The 22,202-nt window shown below is 43.0% G+C and overlaps 1 protein-coding gene across 5 annotated transcripts in view; it reads right to left on the bottom strand.

Moving 5' to 3' along the window:
- The window catches only part of ESR1 (estrogen receptor 1), a 404,881-nt gene that overhangs the window by 271,406 nt on the left and 111,273 nt on the right, over positions 1–22,202 (bottom strand). For 2 of the 5 annotated variants that reach the window (XM_055433434.2, XM_055433435.2), the window contains one exon: positions 13,954–14,478. In XM_055433434.2, coding sequence (XP_055289409.2) covers positions 13,954–14,408 — 455 coding nt within the window. In that variant the 5' untranslated portion in view covers positions 14,409–14,478. Of the gene's footprint in view, positions 1–13,953; positions 14,763–14,954; positions 15,500–16,547; positions 16,675–22,202 lie in introns of those variants that run through there. The other 3 variants (XM_055433432.2, XM_055433433.2, XM_088840828.1) reach the window with 3 other exon arrangements.

The following is a 22,202-nucleotide window of genomic DNA, read 5'->3' as shown; positions in this document are numbered from 1 at the left end:
ATGATAGAATTACGAGTAGTAGGGCATGGCCCTGAAGTCTTCAGTGAACAGAAGCTGATCACACCTCCAGCAGTTAAGCATGAAGTAGCGGGCTGCAAGCAGAAGGCAGACATAGGTTCTAGCCTTGGCTCTGCCCACACTAACTGGGGAACTTAAGGGAAGTCACCTCATATCTATAGACTTGAATTTCCTCAACTGGAAAATAAAGAGGTGGAAATCCATCACACCTAAGAGATCAAATTGCCAACATCCGTTGGATCATCGAAAAAGCAAGAGAGTTCCAGAAAAACATCTACTTCTGCTTTATTGACTATGCCAAAGCCTTTGACCATGTGGATCACAACAAACTGTGGAAAATTCTGAAAGAGATGGGAATACCAGACCACCTAACCTGCCTCTTGAGAAACCTGTATGCAGGTCAGGAAGCAACAGTTAGAACTGGACATGGAACTACAGACTGGTCCCATTTTGGGAAAGGAGTAGGTCAAGGCTGGATATTGTCACCCTGCATATTTAACTTATATGCAGAGTACATCATGAGAAATGCTGGACTGGATGAAGCACAAGCTGGAATCAAGATTGCCAGGAGAAATATCAACAACCTCAGATATGCAGATGACACCACCCTTATGGCAGAAAGCAAAGAAGAACTAAAGAGTCTCTTGATGAAACTGAAAGAGGAGAGTGAAAAAGCTTAAAGTTCAACATTCAGAAAACTAAGACCGTGGCATCCAGCCCCTACACTTCCTGGCAAATAGATGGGGAAACCACGGAAACAGTAGTTGACTTTATTTTTGGGGGCTCCAAAATCAGTGCAGATGGTGACTGCAGCCATGAAATTAAAAGATGCTTACTCCTTGGAAGAAAAGTTATGACCAACATAGACAGCATATAAAGAGCAGAGACGTTACTTTGCCAACAAAGGTCCATCTAGTCAAGGCTATGGTTTTTCCAGTAGTCATGTATGGATGTGAGAGTTGGACTATAAAGAAAGCTGAACGCTGAAGAACTGATGCTCTTGAACTGTGGTGTTGGAGAAGACTCTTGAGAGTCCCCTGGACTGCAAGAAGATCCAACCAGTCTAACCTAAAGGAAATCAGTCCTGAATATTCATTGGAAGGACTGAAGCTGAAGCTGAAACTCTAATACTATGGCCACCTGATGTGAAGAAAAGACCCTGATGCTGGGAAAGATTGAAGGCAGGAGGAGAAGGGGATGAAAGAGGATGAGATGGTTGGATGGCATCACCGACTCAATGGACATGAGTTTGAGCAAACTCCAGGAGTTAGTGATGGACAGGGAGGCTTGGTGTGCTGCAGTCCATGGGATCGCAAAGAGTCAGACATGACTGAGTGACTGAACTGAACTGAACAGTTTTTTTAAAAATTGAAAGATAACTGCTTTACCATGTTTTGTTGGCTTCTGTCATATAGTATTACTGTTATTAGTAATTAATTCTGAAGTCTGAAGTGTTAGTCCTTCAGTCATATCTGGCTCTTTGCAACCCCATGGACTGTAGCCCACCAGGCTCCTCGGTCCATGAGATTCTCCAGGCAAGAATGCTGGAGTGGGTTCCAATTTCCTTCTCCAGGGAATCTTCCCAACCCAGGGATTGAACCCAGTTCTCCTGCATTTCAGGCATATTCTTTGCTGCCTGAGAAACCAGGGAAGCCCCTATAATTAATTGTGTGTGTTAGTCGCTCAGTCATGTCTGACTCTTTGCGACCCCATGGACTGTAGCACACCAGGCTCCTGTGTCCATGGGATTCCCCAGGCAAGAATACTGGAGTGGGTTGTCATTCCCTTCTCCAATATGTAATATGTATGATGTGAATCCAAATCAGGAAACAGAGGACGCAGAGTTACTCTTCCATGTATCAGTTGTATAATCCTGGACAAGTTACTTAACCTCTCCCAGCTTTGAATGAGAATATTATCTATCTCACAGGGTTACTGAGCAGTCAAGTGCCGTAAAGTACTTAACTGCCATCCAGAAGTGCTACATGTTGTCAGTCCCTTCCTCTTAGTGCTCGTTGCTGCTGCTGCTGCTGCTGAGTCACTTCAGTCGTGTCCGACTCTGTGCGACCCCATAGACGGCAGTAAGAATTAAATAGATCGGGGAGACAAATCTATCCACAACTATAGTGAAAGGCATTCCATGGTGACTTCCATCATAGAGGTACCCAAGAAGGTGCTCCAGGGGCACAATACACTGAAAGAATGCCAAGTGGAAAACTCATCTGGCGAAGGAGGCATTGGAACTGAGCTCTGACTTTTGTGTACCCTCAGTCTAAAATAGGTGGGACAAGAAGAAAGAAAGGTACATGGGGGAGATGACTGAAGAACAGAAGTGGGAATGTGCCCGTTCAGATTTGGTTTTGAACAAGAGCTTCATGGAGTGGAGCTGAGCTGAGTGGAGTGGAGGAGATGAGTTGGAATCAAATGACAAGGTCTTTGAACGCTGCACTACAGAATATGCCTCTGTTCTGTGATTAGGAGAAGCTACTAAAGGCTTTGAAGCAGAGGAAGGACCCAATCAAATGCATAATTTGGGTAGGAAGCTCAGGTAAACTGGAAAATTTGAGTTTGCAAGCTCAAAATCTGCAAAACCTGGATGGAATTATTACAGCCATAACAGAGAGCTGGTTGAGTGCAGAGAAAGGAGAGAAGGACGTGAGAGGCATTGGAGAAGGAGCATCTTTGTGTGTTTTCAAGACCTGGAAATGGACGCCTCATACCGCCTTTCTATGAACTATATAGTTGTCCAACATTAAAAGCACTAGAACCTGTGAATGCTTCCACCAGCCACCTGACATCTTGGCTAGCATTTTCTACTGTCAAACACAGATGCCTTTGATGAGAGTTGGGCTCGTTATGGAAAAGCAACTTTGGTCTCATTGATCTCAACTACTGAGCATCAGACACAAAGAACGGGAGAGCCCTGGTCCTGTGGGCGGATGGGGCTTCATGGTGTGGCACCTAGATCATCTTGTGGACATCAGAGGAGCCCTGTGCTCACTTCTAACCTGAGGATCTACAAGTATACATCTTTCTGAGATTTCAAAGGCTTGCTTTCAGCAGATTCCGGGCAGAGTCACACAAGGAAGACTGAGCAATGAGGGAACTTTACCAAGCTGAACTCAAACTGCTGATGTGCCAAGGTCAGGTGCCTGGATGCCCATTTCCCTCACCAATGACTTCTAATTCTATCTACAGAAAAAATTCTGCAAACACGTCCCAACAGAAATGAGTACACAGGAAGAGTTTTAATTAAGCCCTCCACATTAAAATGTTCGAGGAACTTTCCAAAAACACAACTGGAAATCTGGCGCAATCAATCAATTATCCTGATATTGATATTTAGAGGTTATATCAACAATGCTAGAGTTTGGGAGTGTGGCAATGATCAGAAGATGAGAAGAGAAGTGAACCCTATTGAAGGGAAGGTTCAAAGACTTCAGTGACCATCAATTATCTAAACCTTTGACAAAAACCCAAATCATGCCCGCTAATCGGCATAGGTACGTATACGTGACTCTTGAACCAACACGGGGATTGTGGTTGCCAATCGACTGCAATTTAATTAAAAATATTCCTAGTATAACTTATAGTCTGCCTCCATATATGTGGTTCCTTCTGTATGCCTACTTCAGCATCTGAAACCTTCCACCTATGCATGAATGTGAGCAGTTCAAACTTGTGTTGCTTGAGGGTCAACTGTATTTACATCCCTGTTTTAGGTTGTTTCCTAACTTCATCTTCATAGCCAGTGGCAAAAGCCTGCAGCCTCATACTCTTAATGCAGCTGCATGCTTGATACATTATTTTGGAAAGACGAGGAGTAGAAATTAATGTTACTGTCATTTTTCTTTTAGGCATTCCTTTCTCTCTCTGCTTCTGAAACCCAAGTGGCTCAGTGAAATGGAGACTCAGAAAGCAGGCAGCCCTGGGTCTGAATAGTTCTCCTCAGGGTCAGAACACAGCCTGGGGCCGCTGTGATGGACAGGCCTAGGAAGATTAAATGTGATAAAGCTTTCAGAAATGCTGGGAGACGGTGAATCAGCAGACTACCCAGGAGGAAAGCCTATGGAGTTTTGTTGTTTTGTTTTGTTCTCTTAATTGCTTATTTCCGCTTCACTCCCAGAGCAGACATCAACACTGCTGAGATAGGGCCCAGGTCTCTGTAGTTTTTTTTAATCATCTGGGTGATTCTGAAATCATCCTTGATCCAAATGTGCAGCTGGGTTGAAAATCAACTTTTCTAGACACTCTGTACATTCTGGCTTCGATCCCTCCTTCGTCTCTGCATCCTTCTTTCCAGATCACAGAGAAATCCTCTCCTTACCTTATACGTCGTAACTTTTCCATAGACTACTTACCTGAGTTTCAACTACTTCCCTCTCTGGAATTGCTTCAGTCCAGAATATTTCACGTCTTTTGTTCTTTTTTTTTTTAAACTGAGTTACTTTTTTTATTTATTTGGGATTTACTACAGCTGCTTGGTTTCATTTTGCTCGCACAGTAGCTGGCATATACTAAGCATTTCGAAAAATACTAGCTGCCCGTTTCCTTTAGGTTGGAAAAGTTTAACTTCTAATTGCAACAGGGTGTTAAAGCTGGTCCCTTGAAGGCAAAATAAACACACATAGGGAAGTTACAAACACTCCAGACTCTTAAAGAGCTCTCATATTCAGCTTCTTCTGTGTAGTCAATTCTCCATCAAAGAAGTAATAAAAAAATCGTGGCTGGCTATGAGCTGGGCATGTTGTAAACCCTTGACATCTCTGAACTTGTTTAATCTTCCCAACTACCAAAAGATGTAGGGCCTATTTTGACTGGTATTTTACAGATGAGCAAACCAAGGCACATGAAGTCAGATATTACAACTGGACAGGGATCGAGAAACAAGGTGCTCGTCTCCCAAACCTGTGCCTTCATCACTCTGTTATATACAAGCTTATGTCAGTAATTGCAGTTACATTCTATCAGGCACCACAACCTCTGATTTAGTGGATACTGAATCATCACTCCTAGGGGAAATACGGAGCAGGAAATGGCACCCCACTCCAGGATTCTTGCCTAGAGAATCCCGTGGACAGAGAAGCCTGGTGGGCTGCTGTCCATAGGGTTGCACAGAGTCGGACACGACCGAAGTGACTTAGCATGCATGCATGCACTGGAGAAGGGAATGGCAACCCACTCCAGTGTTCTTGCCTGGAGAATCCCAGGGAAGGAGGAGCCTGGTGGGCTGCCATCTATGGGGTCGCACAGAGTCGGACACGACTGGAGCTACTTAGCAGCAGCAGTAGCAGCAGGGGAAATACAGGGTTAGGTTCTTGAGAGCCTCTAGTTGTAACATTTTCATCAACCAAACAATATACAGCCTTGCTTCGCCTGTGTGTGTGTGTGTGTTTCTGTTTAAAGATATCTTATTTAACACACATTGTTGGTTTGTCGACAATAAAATTATGGCCAACAAACAGCACTATACCCCATGCTGAGCGAAGTTTATCCAACCTGTACGTTCTCCATAAGGCACGTCACAGCGTTCTTGCACTGAGGAACACTAGACAGCACTTCAGCACTAGGCTTTTTGAAGAGCAAAATCACTAAATGAAAAGCACAAAAATGCAAAGACACACACACACACACAAAGTGGCAGTAAACAGACCTCAACCAGGACACTTGTTTACAGCCTGAGATCTGAAACAAGCAGGCAGAGCTCGCCTGGTGTGACCTCAGCTGGGAACGCGCATGTCGGATGACTCAAATTTTTCACTGCTTTGGGCATGGCCCACGCTGCTGCAAATGACCGAGAAAGTGACCAAGTACTGCCTGATTGGAAGGTGACAAAAAATGTCAGCGAGCAGGTGAATTTGTAAATGTGCAGTCCGTGAATAATGGGAATCAATGAACTTGAAATGCCCGGTGGAGGAAAGGGGATTCTCAAACTCCTCACATTCTTCCAATCCCATCTAAAGATCTCTTCCTCACCAGCCTTTCTCCCTGCAAGAGGCCAGAGGGAATCAGGGTAACTGGTACTTCCCGCCCACCACGCTTCTAGGCACTTCATGTGCCATGCACTTTGCTAAGGGCTCAAAGAAATACTGTGATGAATAAGATCAGCTTTCTGTTCAGACCAGAGCTCAGGGATTCCTCCCATTAGAAATCCAAGAAGCTTCTGGAGGCCCCTCAGGTTTTGTCAGATAACTGAAGAAAACACCTTCTCATTGTAACTAAATTGAATCTTGCACTCAAATCAGAATGCAAGATTAGAATGCACTTCTCTCTCTGAAGTGCCTGAAATAGTCCAGCAGAAACAGAAGGTGTTCAAAAAAAAAAAAGTCAAACTAGCAGCTTCCCAGGTGGCTCAATGGGTAAAGAACCCACCTGCAATGCATATGACATAAAAGACGTAGGTTCAGTCCCTGGGTCAGAAAGATCCCTTGGAGAAGGAAATGGCAACCCACTCCAGTATTCTTACCTAGGGAATCCCCATGGACAGAGGAGCCTGACAGCTAAAAGTCTATAGGGTCGCAAAGAACAACTCGGCAACTAAAACAACAAAAATAGCCTTTAAAATCAAGTACATTTCTGACAATGCTGTGCAGCGAAAGTTATGCCAAAAAAGAACCTAAATGTTAAGTAAAATGAATCATGGACGGATCTATGACTATTTAAAAAAAAAAAAAAGTGTGTTTTTGCTGACAAAGTGAGAAATTATAGTCGGCTTTAAATGGGTAGTGTAAGCTCATGTGGATATAGGCTCCTGAAACGTAGACTGCCAGAAGACAATAGCCAAGGCTGCACTTTCTGTCACCTCCTTGTCAAATCCACATGCAGAAGACTGTGGCCCTGGGATTGCAGCCATCCATGCAGTAAGGCTCCTGGCTGCTCTGTGCTAACACTGATGTGTGAACTGCTAGGAATATAAACACACGTTTTATTTCATCTATGCCCCTGGTGAATGTATACACTTTGGAACAAGCGTGTAGTTAGCCAAATGAATGAATAAGTTACCGGAGCAATTTCACTAAGTGAAATTTTTGTCCTGAATTTTTGTTAAGCATCTCTCCTTAGAGACGAGAAAAAAAAAATCATTCTTGAAACTTTTACTGTCATTAATGCCACTTTTAACGTCATGACTGGGTTATTAAGGCATATTCTTACACCACTGGCCTTCCTAGGCTAGGGAGGAATTCTGCTGAACCCTGTTCCAAATCTTATTAAAATAACAGACGACACAGGTCAATAAAGAAATAAACCAGAAAAGATGGAAGGAAAAATCTGGGACTACACAGATGGAGTGACTAAAACAGAAAAGAGAAAAAGAAAGCTGGATAGCGGAAAAGAAGCCAAGAAGAGTTTAAAAGGAAGAACGTTAGAAAATAGAGCAAAGAAACGAAATAGGAGAAGGGACTATTAAAACAAAGATCGGTGGAGGAAAGAGAAAGGATGCCAACGCACAAATGACTATTTCTAACATTATTTGGTTGCAGGGAATCAAAAGAGAATTATCTTTTACTTTCAGGGTCTTAAAAGAAACTCCAAGTCTTTATGTGAGAGAAGTGAGTCGTGAATTGATTTGCCAAGAAAACTGCCCAGGAAGTAGTGCCTCACAGGAACACGTAAGACAGCTGCTGTGTCCCTGTTGGGGGCGAGGGGAAAGAGGGTGAAGGGTGCAATCTAAACAGAACCTCAACTACAGAGAGGGAGCCTCTGGGCCAGGCAGCTCTGTAGCTTCCAAGCTGAAGTTGCGACTCTGAACATGAAACCCTCGTGGGCTCTCTGGCTCCTCTTGGAGGTGACAACTTTGGGGGAACCCTCAGCAAAAAGGACCCCCATCTGAATTTTTTGAGGGCTCATTGAGAAATGTCTAGTCCTGAAAATTTCTTAATTAACTTTCATTGAACTACTCTAATTTTCTCAAGTCTAAACCACCAGAGTTTCAGAAAGCAGAAAATGACAAGACGGAGTTGCCTACTACCTCCTGAAAGATGACACATTTGATTCAAGGAAATATTATAGGAACAAACTAAGGATGCACTGTGTTCCCCTAAAAGGTTCAGGAGAGAAACAAGGAAATCCAGGATGGTTTGCATTGTTCATTTTGAATTTCTGTATGGCAATGAGAGATATTTAATAGATTTAGGATATCCGTGTCATTGACAGTATTATTACGGAAAATTTTGACTATGTATCTAAATTATATCACCACGGAAATGAGCAAAGTACATTAAAAATGTTTGATTTCTGTCTGGATAGATATCTCCAGGCTACGTAACAGACATTCAGAAACACTGCCTACCCAAGCTGACATCAGCACCTCATTGCTGCTAAGCCACCACCATCACCATCACCATCCCCCTCTTCCACTGCCAGCACCACCATCATCGCGGCTCCCACCGTCACACCACCATATCACCATTTACTAATCTCAGAAGCTCAGTAAAGTGAAACGCTCGAACTAAAGTTCGTATAAGATTTATTTTGTGTAATATTAAACACTGATTTTGATTAAAATCCTTAGTCTTCCTCATTAACCCAGATGCAAAATAATGACTGACTACAGAATTGTGAAATAATTTTCTTCTAGCATTGAGATCTAAGTCACTGAGAGTTTACAATGGATTAGGCACAATATTTTTTAAAAAGTCTGCAGTATTTTGTTTAAGCTTTACAATCATCCTAAATGAAGAGAATTTGATTGTCTCGTTTTTTTAAAAAAGGGAGAAACTGAGGACTGGGCAGTTTGGTTGAACTCTCACAGGTGGCCCACTGTCAAGCTGGGACTGTGTGCCTAGAAGTTTGAATCCAGAGTCATTGCTCTTAGCTACTGAAACCTTACTAAATAACTCTCCTTTCACGCAATCATTCTTGATGCCTGTGGAGTCAGTCCTAGTTTTTCTGATTAAATTATTACTTTGTTAAAATAGATAAAATTTTGTCAATTGGGACCAAAATAGTTGCCTTTCTAGCCTTTGTATTTTTAACAGGGTCTAAACATATACACATAATTAAAACTGTTGTTGATTTATGTAAAATATCCCCCCCTTGTAATTCCTACTAATATTCTCGAAGATGAGAACTCGGCATTCGTGGTTTCTTCTCTCATGAGATCAAGAATATCATAAAGGTGTTTGCAGGCACCTCCAGCCCACTTCAGTCATCAGATTCCAGACGACACTGTGAGAATATGTTTTAGAGACAGAGTGTGGGAAGTTCAGACACGCTTCTTAAAAACTGACTTTACGGGTTAACTCATCAGCAGAGTTTAAAATATAAAACAAAACTACTCGATGATTTTGGTGGACTGCCTCCTTTCCATAAAATTCTTTACACTTTCACTTTAGCTGGTGTGCGTTCAAGTGACTGAATTCTGGGGACTTACATGGCACTTTTTTTGAGTATGATTTTTGGTTCTAAACAGTTACAGCACTCCGTTTTCCTTTCTCCGATAAGCAAACTGGGACTTGGAATTAAACAAAATGAGTAATTTGCTTTTATCCATTCAATGCAACCTACAGGAGAAGGGAACATACTTAGCCCGCTGCCTTCTCCACTGGGTCCTTCTAAAGTTACATTAAAAATAATACTGAAGTCATTGGAAGGATTTAGATTTATCATTTTTGTGCTGAGTACACATTTTAGAAAAAATATAATTCATATACTTTCTTATATAAAACTATTTTCACATAATCAGGGTTTTGACTTTTTAAAAAATGTATGTATAAGATAAATTTTCTTTATGAAAACCCAGACTGCAAACAAATGTTGCAGATGGTAATAAAGATTTTATTTAAATTTGGCTTCCACAGAAAATGAGTTTATATTATCATCAATCTATATTTGTAGGAAACTCCTGACCATTTAAGTCAGTTCTTCTCTACAGTATTTTTTTTAGCTTATAAAAGCACCAGAACAAATACTAACATGTGAATAAAATCGCTTGTATAGCTTATGCATTGATTTTACATATACTAGCTCACTTGACAAAAGTACTACTATCTTAGCCTTATTGAAAAGTTTGATATCTTTTATAGTTTTTCCTGTATCTATGGTTCTTATCATGGTCAGTTTCTTACCCCTGTCTTTCATATCCTTAAAATTTATAAGAAACCAAAATGCTGAACCTGAATTTTCCTAACTTATGAATGTTACATCTTAAATATATTCACAAAAGCAATTCAGAGATCCAAATTAGCTGAGTGTGAGAAGACTAGAAAAAGTGACAATTATCTTTCAGGGGCTTTCTACCAAACACGTACAAGCCACATAGAATAGGTGAAAATGAAATGGGGTTTGAAGATGTGATCCTGTTTCAATCCAAAATATATTCATTCTAGAAGCAATCTGTGGCTCCTTAAACTATTCGTAGACCCGCACAATCAAGTACACAGTAACAATTTAAATAACTGAAAAAAAGTAAGACCAGGAAAAAAGGGTGCTAAGATATCACCTAACTACAAAGAATTACTGAAAACTTGAAACTTAACCATTCAAACCTCTCTCTAGAAGTGAGCCTTGCTTAAAATTGAAAAATAGTTTAAATGTTCACCGATGCACAGACTAGGGACTGAAAATATGCATACAGCCAGAAGACAAATTTCTAGGGCTTTGGCTTTGATGTAAAAGTTTGTATATGGGTCAATTTTTTGGAAAAGAGGGCAATATTTCACCTTTAAGAATACTGAGTGATAAAACTGAAACTAGCATGGAGTATTATATACCTCATTTGAATTTTTTTAACATAGTGGATATAATTAATTTTCATCTTCAGTTTTATTCAAATCTTCTAAGATGTTTAAACATGCTAAGGAACTCAGGATAAGGTAACTCCCACTTGCCTTCATCATGAAATTTTAGCTAAGACATATTTTGCAGGTCTTGCCTATTTTGCACAGCTTGCCTATTTACAAATTTATTCCGTTTCAGTAACAATTTGTTGGGATGTATAACCATCTTTCTCCCATTACTATATGCCCAGGGCAGTCTTATCTGTTACATTTCTTCATACATAGATATGGCCAACAGAAGAAACCACCTGTCTCATCTTAATGATAAAATGATGTGAACTCCACATAAACTCTTTGAAGATCCCAGTGGGACATTTAGCTAGACAATCCACACAATAGCATTTTACAAATGGAAAAGTTAAGAATAAAGTTAAGTAATAAAGGGTAACCTAACTGACCTAAAGTCACCAGCTAGTTTGTAAGCAAAAAATAAAATAGAAACAATCAAAACTGTTTTTTGGTTTGTGTCTATGAAACAACCAGCCACTTACCTGAACTTTTTGCTTTCTACTGACCATAACATTTTAGGTCAGTAGCTTTCAAACTTCTTTACCTCAAACCACAGCAAGAAATACATTTTAATCACAGCCAGCACACATAGGCATGGATAATTAAAATAAATTGTCAGGAAACAAAATCTGCTCTTATTAGATATTACCCACTTCAGTATTTTTTATTTTTTTTAATATTTTATTCCTTTAAAAAAATGTTCTAGACTTACTAAACTAATTTCATGATCCTCTGGATCATGACAAGCCATCTAAAAACACTTGCTTTTGGCCCCAAAACTTTTGATAACTACTGAAGAAAACTAAGCGTTCCTAAAAGAATCTAATCAGCTCTTTTCTTTTTACCCAGTCATTCAAAAAGTAAAATTGAGAGGGGGGAAAAATATTAAGTAACGTCTGTCTATTTGAAATAATTCTATTTTATAGAGTCTTCTTTTCCTCCCTGGGTAATAAAAGGCAAAATTCAAACATCAAAAAAAGGATGTTATGGAAAATAAATGCCAAAGGAAAAAATTATTCTAAAAATGAATTTCCATCCAGAATCCCATACGCACTGAGTTTTTTACCTTTACTATTTTTGAAAGTTCCCTTTTATAAAAAAAAAAAAAGTACCAGAATATTATCTAATGCAAAAAGTTTAAGATGGGGCATATTATAGGGATATTATTTGCCACTGGGATGATGAACAATTTTGAATAAAATGTGATCCCTTCTTCATTTGACCATTCTCACTTTGTAATTACTGGCAAGGCAGTAAATAATCCATTGAGAAGCAGTCTCATTAGTGCCCATTGAAATTCAGTGGCACTAATTTGCAATAAAAGAACTGAAAATTAAATGGAAAAGAAAATAGTTTCTGGAGTCTAGCAGGAGGTTATGGAACTCACATCATACCAATGCCTTCCTTCACATCAAGGAGTTTAAAAGGTGTGAATCAGACTTAATCGTTAGATTTTGTTCTAACACTTAAAAAACAAAAAAAAACCAGGCAGAATAAATTCTTTTTCATTTTCTATTTTAACCCTGAATTAAAACAAGTTAAATTAATTTGACGGATGCCAACTTGTGAAAGTTTTGTTCATCCTAGTGAGGCTTCTAAGGAATAACTCAGGCTGGACCTGCCTGGCTCTGGGGTGTTCTAAAGTCTTTTGAGGGGCTAAAGGATGTGGGGTGTGCTCAGGTAGCGCATGATCCCCCCTTCAAATTCTCTGGGGCCACCTGGCACCTTCTTCCTGATGCTTCTGCTATAAATATCTCTGGAAATAGAACACTGAATGGAAAATCATCCCAGCTTGCAATACAGAAGGGTCCGAGTTAAGGATGAAAGGCAGATCCAGACACCAGTGTACAGTCAGGCAGTGCCTAACTCAGCGCCCAGCCACGTGGGTGCCCTAAGGTCTCTGAAACCCACTCCAGGGCACCCCTGTCCAGAGCATCGGTATTCCCCAGGACGACATGCTTAAGCCCTTTTGGAGTCCACCAGGAAGAGAAGGGAGAAATTGTCAAAGGGAAAATGAGAGCAAGAAGGGAGAAGGAAAGGGTCATCTCTACGAAAAAGGAAAGGCAAAGAAAAAACAAAAAAAAAACGAAGACATAAAACATTTGCCTCTAAGTCACAAAAGTGTCCCTGTGTACCCTGAACTACCATCTGCTTCTTCCCCGAAGGAAAAGCACAGAACCGAGCTGAACTCGGGCACAGCACTCCAGGGGGCATTCTGCGCCCCATAGGCCAGAAATGAAACTTAGCTGGCAGGAAAGTATTTCAAAACACTCGTGCTTCGATGTGGCATGTTTCAAACTCACAGGACACTTATAAATCTCGGGATGTCAGAAGTCTTCTGCCAGCACTGGGCTCTGACTCGGACTCAAACCGGGTAACTCAGAAATCAGAAAATTCCTTAAGACCCATCCAACTCTAGGGTCTTCTGAGGGGCGCGTTTCAGCCCCGCAGCCCTCCTAGGTGGGACGGGGAGAAAGACGTGCCAGGAATCGCTCCCCGAGGAAATCACCTTTGCCACCACCATCCTCACCATTATCAGAGCGTGCACATTTCCAACCCGAAAGTCGAGGAGCAGGGAAATTTGGCACGCACAGTAAAACAAAATTGTTAAATACTACAACTAATATAAGTAAATAACACTCTGAGCTCAGCGAGTCCCAAACACCTCCAGCCTTAAGTACCAAAGCGGGACCTTTTCTAGGGACTCAAAGCACCTTATGTGTACTGGCTCTGGGGCGTCCCCCTCCCCAACCGAAAAAATCTCGGCTTTGCACGGTTTTGCAATATTTGTTTAGTTAGGAAGCACACGGGGTTTCAGATCTGCGTCTCAAGCAGACATGGGGGGGGGGGCGGCAGTGGAGAAGAAAAAAATAAAAAATTAAAAAAAAATTTTTTTTTTTTTTTAAGCTGCTGGGCGAGAGAACTTGACTCTCGAGAACACGCGATGCACCCGTGACCCCAGGCCGGGCGGCGCGCTAGCCCTCGGGTCGCTCGGCCCCAGCTCGAGCTGAGGCTGCGGCCGGGAGCCCAGCCCCGCGGCCTGCGGGCCCCGCTCCCTCCGCGCCGCGCGGCCCCTCGCCCCCCGCTCCCTCCCGCCGCCCGGCTCGCGGCGGCCACCCCGACGGGGCGCGCGGGCGGCGCGGGTTACCTGTAGTAGGCGGGAGGGCCGGCTTCGCGCACCGCATAGCCGCTCGGCTCGTTCTCCAGGTAATAGGGCACCTGTTGGCCGTGCGGGTGCAGGAAGGGCGAGAGGGGCTGCGGCGGCGGATGCAGCAGCACCAGCGGGCTCGGAGACACGCTGTTGAGCGGCGGGAAGGCCCCCAGGCCGTTGGCGCCGAATGCCGCCGCCTCGGACCCGGGGCCGTAGGGGAGGCCCGACTGGCCGTAGACGGGCGCGGAGGCGGCAGCCGCGGCGTTGAAGTCGTACGCGGCGCCCTCGGGGTAGTTGTACACGGCGGGCTTGCCGTTGTCCACGTACATCTCGCCCAGGGGCCGCTCCAGGGGGATCTTGAGCTGCGGGCGGTTCAGGGGCTCCAGCTCGTTGGCTTGGATCTGGTGCAACAGGGCCATGCCGGACGCTTTGGTGTGCAGGGTCATGGTCATGGTGAGCGGCCGCGGGCCGGGCGCAGACCTTCTCCCCCCGCGGCAGAGGGCTCAGCAGCCGGCAGGCCACCTGGAAGAAGAGCACAGCCCGCGGTTAGAGGCGGCGCAGCGCATGTCCCGCCGCGACGCGAGCGCCGGCCGGGCCCCGCGGAGCCGGCCCCGTCCCGAGGAGCGCGGCGGCCGCCGGACGCGAGCAAGTGCAGCCCTGCGCGAGCGCGCTCTGCCAACTCGCGGGCTCGGGTCTCCAACTTTAAGTACCGCTCTCCCGAGCTCATAGGCATGACAAAGGTGCTGGCCCCCAGCCAGGGGCTGCTGCCTGGCCCTGACGTTGCCTTCAACATCACTCCAGGCGCGCAGCTCGTTTTGGAGCGATCCCAAAGAGCAGCTTCCCTGAACTTTACTTTACTTGCCGCTGCTGGATAGAGGCTGGATTTCACGGCAGGAGGGCGGGGGCGCCGAGGGATCTCCTAAAGGTGGCCCGGAGAAGACGGGTTTCAAACCAACTCGGAAGACTCATCCCGGGGCCAGCTTTCTCTAACGTGCTACCTTATGTGCCCCGTGCCAGGCTCCAATCTATCTCTGTTTGTCTCCGGTGCTGTTTGATTCACGCTCCTCGCTGGCTGGAAATACGTAGTGTGTACATAGAATGACCCTGGGGAGGACCACTCTGTAACCGAGATATGGTAGATAGAGTAGGGTGTGCGGTTGCCCGTGCAGACAGCTATATTTAGCAGCTTCAGAGACTGATCGCAGGCTGCCGGGGAAAGGGGGCGGAGATTCAAGGTGTACGTATAGGAAGAGCCGAGTTTTGCCTTCTGGAGAGTGCTACCTGACCTCAGTTTCCCTCGTCTAAAAAATTCTCCCCAAGTGGTCACCTCCAGCCGCGGATCTGCCGAGATTCTCCCAGCCCGCCTTGTCTGTGTGGGACCACAGTACTGTACTTGCTTCCATTAGGAATTCTAATGTGAATGACGATTTACCAAAGCCTTTCCGTTAGGAGGACATGGGTCTTCATGCTTTCCACAGACTATGCAACCAGAACTTCAGAAAACTGAATATGAAATGTGACCCTTCCATAAAAAAAACAGAACCTCAGATCATTAACCACATCTTTAGCAATTATGTTGCACTGATGGTCTCAGCAACAAAGTTTAATATCAGCAACAAATTCTGAAAGTCAGTGATGCCTTTCTGTTCCTTTTTCCTCCAACTGGACCTTCTTGGTTCACTTGGACTAGGATATGAAGATTCAAATATCCAGATTGAAAAAGAAACAGGAAAAAGTTTGGTACTGAATTAAAAGTTAAACCTGCTCAAGTACATTTTTTGTGTATACATATATTTAATATATTAGAATAAATTATATAATATAATGTGTATATGCAAATATATATAATGTGTATGTACAAATATATATTAAAAAGCTATGGTAAATACATTGTGCACCTATAATCATGGACAATTTATACTTTTTAATAAACTTCCTTGTCCCCAGTCTAATGAACTCTGATACAACTTACACTTGGCTTTAACTGCTATCCCAAACACCTGACAGAATACCTGACAAAATTTCCATGTCATATATAAATGCCAAAGATGCTATCACTGATAGTAATATCTGGGGATATCTTTATGCTAATAAGTACATGGTTACCTAATTCTTATAAGAACAGACAGAGCATTTGGGGATAATATGCAGATATAGCTGATTGGCTATGAAGCCAAAACTGAGCTCAGCATCCATAAGTATAACTAGAATTATAAGCAAAGAAAGGGTTAAAAACACATTAGGTAAATCACAGATATTTCTCTTTATGGCAGCAACCATTACTTTCCAAAGCAATCTTTTTACAGATGACTTCGTTTCCGTAAATCTCACTTTCAATTTTCAAACATCTTAAGAAAAAAAAAAAAAAACATGCACAAGCACTTCAGAGGACTCTGAAAAATCTGAACCTGCCGAATTCTATGTAAATTACACAAAGAACCCTATGGGTCCTGAAAACAGAAGGAGATGCACACACAAATCCAGGGAAAACAGCAAATCCTTATCTCCCTGCTCGGATACAGACACTGGTCAGAAAGGTGAGTTGCTTTCTCAAAATGCTAAAGCTGCAAAGAGAAATAAAACAGTCCTACCCTGCTGGATCAAGAGCGTCTTTCCAGAAATGTTCCATGGGCTTGTAGAAGTCAAGGGCTGACACAGTGAGAAGGAAGGGAAGAATGTGCTCCCGTGTGCCTGTGGCTCCGTGTGTGAGCAAGGCAGAGCGTGTGGGGATGTGTTTGCATGTGGGATGGCAGGGAATCGGGAAGCAGCCAGTAGGCAGGGCACTTGGCAGCCCCTCCCGGCAGACGGCAGACAGAGCAGCTGGGCTGCCGCACAGAGCTGGATGAATGGCAGTGGAGAGTGAGGAGAGGCTTGCTGTCTGCTCACAGAGAGCAGGGTGGCACACTCGTCAGCGTTATTGGATGGAACCAACACTCCCAAGCCTTTCTGCTCCTTCTACTTGGAGCCTAGAAAGTATGCCATGTTTTCTGCTGCCATCCGAGGCAAGAGGGAAAGCAGGCTTGCTGTAAATCATAGGCTTATGGCTAAAATAGAATGCCCGTCAAAAGTGCGTGGATATCAAGTTTACAAAATGTGACATGGGCGGTTTTTCCTGAAGAATATAATTTAACAGTAAAAGCCTTCTGGGATCCACTTGGATCAGACGCCTTGCTGGCCCCAGCCCCCCCACTCCGCCCCCTTCTCCATCCCCCTGTCTCTGAACAGACACACTGTTGCCGTGCCTCCCATTGCACCAGGAAACCAGACTTTGGAATAAATGTTTTGGCATTCTAGGGATGTGTTTCCAACTGAAATGTAATATTCCTCCACCTCGTTAACCAAACCCACAAACCTTTCCACGAATAGCTCAGTTGACTGCTTTCAGTAAACATGAAAAAATATATCATTAAAATCCCAGAGTAGGAAGATAAGACAAAGGTAGGTACCTTTGTTTGGCACTGATTTTAGGCTTTCCGGTTGTAGATTCACTGAGCATGGGTAGAGGGTCTCTCATTTCCCAATGGTGCCCACACAGAGCCATCAGGTTCTCAACGTTTCTCTTGAGCATGGTACTGACACACAAAGAAACTGTTCCCAGTGGCCCTCACCAGTGTCTAAGGACGTGTGACGCCTGCTGGAGCCTTTGTTGCCAGACATTAGTCACTGCCTTGGGTATTAAATGGTTCTAATCACAATGCCAGGAGGGCCCTGGTACCTCATGCAGTTACCGAGAGATTTATGAGTGGCTCTTAAGACCAGTACAAAGGAAGAAGTGAAAAGTTATTTTTAAAAAAAAGTTACCAAAATGTTAATAATGTCATAATGCAAATAGTATTTTGTGCTTTGCAAGTCCCAAAGTATTGCCATGTTAGAGCACAGAACCCTTTGTTGCTGATGGCTGTGAATATTAACTCCTCCTTTTAGGTCAACCATGGCCATGCACTCACTAGGCCAGTCCAAAATAAAACAAGAATGGGCAAAGAATGGAAAGGGAAGGGAAAGAAGGGGGAGGAAGGAGAGGAAAAAAAGGAAGGAAGAAAGAAAGGAGGGAAAGGAGGAAAGGAACTTTGCAACCATTCTCCTTGAACATAGGAAGGATAAGAAGTCTCTTCACAGACTTTGATTATTCTACAACCATCAAAGTTAGTCCCAGATGTCCGATAAAGTCAGTTTTCCAGAACACTCTCTTGCCCATATTCTCTTTCCTATTCCTGGTAAGAATCATCACCCAGGCTTGATGATGGTGGGTGGGAAAGGACAGCGGACCTTGCCAGTTTTGCTCTAGTGCTTCTGGCAAACAGCCTTACAGCCTGGTTCCCTCCCCAGCTGCACAGGCTCACACTCCCCTCCTTGACTTCCTGGCATTTGCTGGGGAATTAGGGTCAAGTCTATTTCTGTAGCGCCACCATTGAGAGCATCTCCAGACCACTTTTCCAACAGTCTCCTGGGCATTGCCTGCTCGTTGTAAATGTGAGTCATCATTCTCCCTTCCCCCAGACATGGGGCTCCTCTCCAACCCCCAAGTCTGTGACTAGCATCACTATCCCTGCAGTCACCCAGGGCACTCCTGTAGGCTTTCTGTAGCCTTTGGCACTCCTGAGCATTCTAGCTTTGCCATTTATCCCTTCCCCTGACACTCCTATGCCCCTCCTGCATTACCTCGCCTGGCAAAAGGATCTCTTTGGGACATTTGCCCCTGCACACTGCTTCCTAGATCCTGCTGCCTTATATTTTGTTGGTTTTTACAGCTTTGAGATCCATTTTCTCATGATCAGCTCCATTTTTCACCCAGATCATAGCTTCCTCCAGAGTTCAGGCCTTCCTTTCTTCCCATAATATCTTGTCTAGTGTATCTCCCCCTGATGTGTAACCTGTGCGTCAGTCGAAGGGAAAAAAAGAAACCAACTTGAGGCACCAAGCACTCAAAGCTTTCCTGATGACATCCCCTCTGCCTAGAACCCCGCTTTGCTGGCTTGTCAGGGAAAGGTCTTTTTTAAACTTCAGTCCAAATGCTGTCACAACAAAAGTGCCCTCTTTTATTCTTTATTCAAAGGTGATTTCCTCTCCTCTGAACACCAGTGATATCTCTCATGCGTGTGTTACATCTTCCTTGTATTAATATAGAGATTACACATCCCCTTCTGCTCAGAACTTCCTTGAGGACAAGGTCTGCAAAGAGTTATTTGGGAATTTTCTGAGTCCCTAGCACTATGCCTAGTCATATTAGGTCACCAAATATTGGCTAATTTATTCATCCAGATACTTAAAAGGATAAAATAATATTAGACTTATCTGGATAAACCCTCTCTAAAAGCAAACTTTCCATGTAATGTTCTACCATCTTCAAACTGTTTTTCCTAAATGATTATCTTGGTATACTCATACTGACTGAGGCCATAAAGTCAAAATTTAAATTCATACAATCTTGAGGATTAAGCCTGCAATTCTTGGCAGCATAATTCACGAGAAAGCTCTGAATTTTTAGTTAGTAACCAGATAATACTGTGACCAAACAAAGTTTCTTCTCTAGCTCCATTAAAAGCTTTTTACATTTACAAAAATATCATTCCTCCAACAGAAACATGAAAGAAAATAAATGTGGAAATATTTCCAAAATAGCTTCCACTCCTAGAAATGGTTCCTTCAGTCTGAGATGTGGAGCTCCAGCTCTGTTCAAACTGATCATTATTTTGATGATAAAAATGCTCTGTTTGGGAGGTTTTTCTGCACATTTATTTGACACCATTTATTTTCCCCTAAAGTAGAAGGAAAAGAATTTCCTTTTAGGTTTCCGCTTTTAGCTCCTAGATTTTTTTTCAACTGACATTTGATTTTTGTCTTATGAGGTAGGTTTTATATGCAGGGAAATGCACATATCTTATATGTGCGATCTTGATGAGTTTGGACATGCGCACATGACAACTGTCTCAATGAAATAATACAGTATTTCCATCGCTCAAGAAATGTCACTTCACGCCTTGTTCTAGTCAACATGCAACCCCTCCTGGCAACCACTGCTATGATTGCTGTCATCGAAGAGTTATTTTGCCTTCTGGCCCAAAATGTGGCCCGTGACCTCTTTCATACTGGAGCACATAATCTACCCCATTTCCATCCATTGGCACAACAGTGTGATGCTGGGCACACAGCATTGTAAGGGCATCAAGGTACATAGCCATCCTCTCAGTCAGACCCCTCTCCCTGGGATCAGCTCCCTCAAGACCCCAGAATTTTACTTACACTCTATTCAGGGACCTTTTTAACTATAACAGCCTTTCCTTGATCAGGTGTCACATGAGCCTGCCAAGATACGAGTTAATGATGAGGAGCCAAATGAAATCAGGATTCTTTACCATGTTCTTAAACAGCCCATCTAAATTTTTTTTTTAATTTGATGATTTTTAAGCCTAGAATCAAACCCCAAGTCCTAATTCTCATGAAAGTCAGGACCTCGGAAGAAATTCCCTGTCTTTCTACCCAGAACTTGATGGGGTGGTTTGGATTTTTGGTTGTCAGGCAGAATGGCTACTCTTTATTGTGAATCAATGAGTCGTTCAGATTTAATTCACCAGCTTAAAATAATTTAGTAACTTTTCATGTTACATTTTATAGAAAACTGTTAATGTAATTTAACTATAAGACAAGTAGCATAAGACAGTTGAGAAAGTACTTTCTCTATAAGTGCCATGAGTGATGAAAGAATTCCGATTATTCCAATTATTATTACACTGTGCCCCTCTTCCTCCCTTTATCTATTGTTTACTTGAGGACCTTTGTATTTAGTCCTACTGTAACGGCCCCTCCTACTCAGCCTCCCTTAGGAGCAGCCTTGCCTCTGTCGGCCCACAGTTGTTGGTATTCCTCTGGGTTCAGCTCCAGGCACTCTTGGTCCCTCTATACTTCTCCCTCTCGAGGGTCTCCACCACTCCCAGGGTTCTAAGTTTCACCTGTACATTGAACCCTTTAAGATAGAAATCTCCAACCCAGAGGTCTCTGCTGGCCAGGAGCAATTCCAGATACCTCTTAGACATTTTTACTTGCATGTTCGTTCATTCAGTAAAGACTTCTTGAGCACCTACTATGCACTCACCATTTGCAGCTCACTTTGTTCAAAATTAGTTTCTCTTCCCCAGACCTACGCCTCCCTCTGTTTCCTGTCTCAGCAGACAGCACTGCTATTCACGTAATTGTGCAAGCCACAAACATCCAGCCTTCAGCCTTGACCTGCCTGTGTTTAATCTCTCACAAATCTTTTTTATCTCCGTCTCCTTGATCTCTTTTGAGTCAATTGCATTGCCATTATTATTTTCAGGCCACTATCTTCTCTCCCAAGATATGCCTCCAGACTTTTTCTTTCACTGTCTATTCACCATACTATGGAAAGAGTAATCTATCTCAAGAGCAATGGAACTTGAATCATTGTTCTCCTTTCTCCAGAGTTCTCTCCCACAGATATTGTGCTCCTGCCATACTGAATTATTTTCTGGTTTCTCAGACTCTCTCAACTCTGTCTGAATAAAATATTCATATTTTTTATTCATTCTACCTGGAATCTTCCTCCTATTCCTTTTCATCTGACTTACTCCTATGCATCCTTTAAGTCTCCCTTCAGATATCACTGCCACCAGGAAGCCTTCCTTGATTTTCTACTGTGTGCCTGACTGTGAATGCCCATTGCTCCCTAAAAATCTCTGATCATTGCTCTTATCCTGATGTTGGAATTTCCTGTGTATTTCTCTGTATCCTCCCACTGACCTATAAATTTTTAACAGGCACACAGGGACTGTCTTTTTCCAAATCATGAGCCCATTGCTTAGTAAATTTGTGATGAATAGTTGGCCCCAATAAATGCTATTTGAATAATGAACATTTAAACCTCTCCCTGATATCACATTTGCTTTGCCAGCTCAATTCCTCAATAACTTTATTCCAAAGAACTGATTATAAGGGCTAGAATTCAGAACCAGAGCTTAGAGAAGAATTTGGAAGCAGATTCATATTTTCTAGAACAACTCAGATTTCTTATCTTATATAAATCAGTTATTAGAATTAATGGCCCCTTTATGGATTGTCAAGTCCAAACCTGAATTGTCTCTATAAAGAAAGACGATTTTTGCTGAATGTCTAGTCCAGAACAGCTGAACTAGAATCTGGATCTCCGTATTTAAGGTGTATCACCCATCCTACCCCACCCCTATTCTCTTCATGTTGATAGTGCCTTCCTTCTTTTCATGTGGGGCCGTGAT

The sequence above is a fragment of the Moschus berezovskii genome, chromosome 10 (genome assembly GCF_049115385.1).
Source record: "Moschus berezovskii isolate FMDL1 chromosome 10, NW_MosBer_1.0, whole genome shotgun sequence".
Classification (NCBI taxonomy): Eukaryota; Metazoa; Chordata; class Mammalia; order Artiodactyla; family Moschidae; genus Moschus; species Moschus berezovskii.
This window is presented reverse-complemented; position numbering and strand designations above follow the sequence as displayed.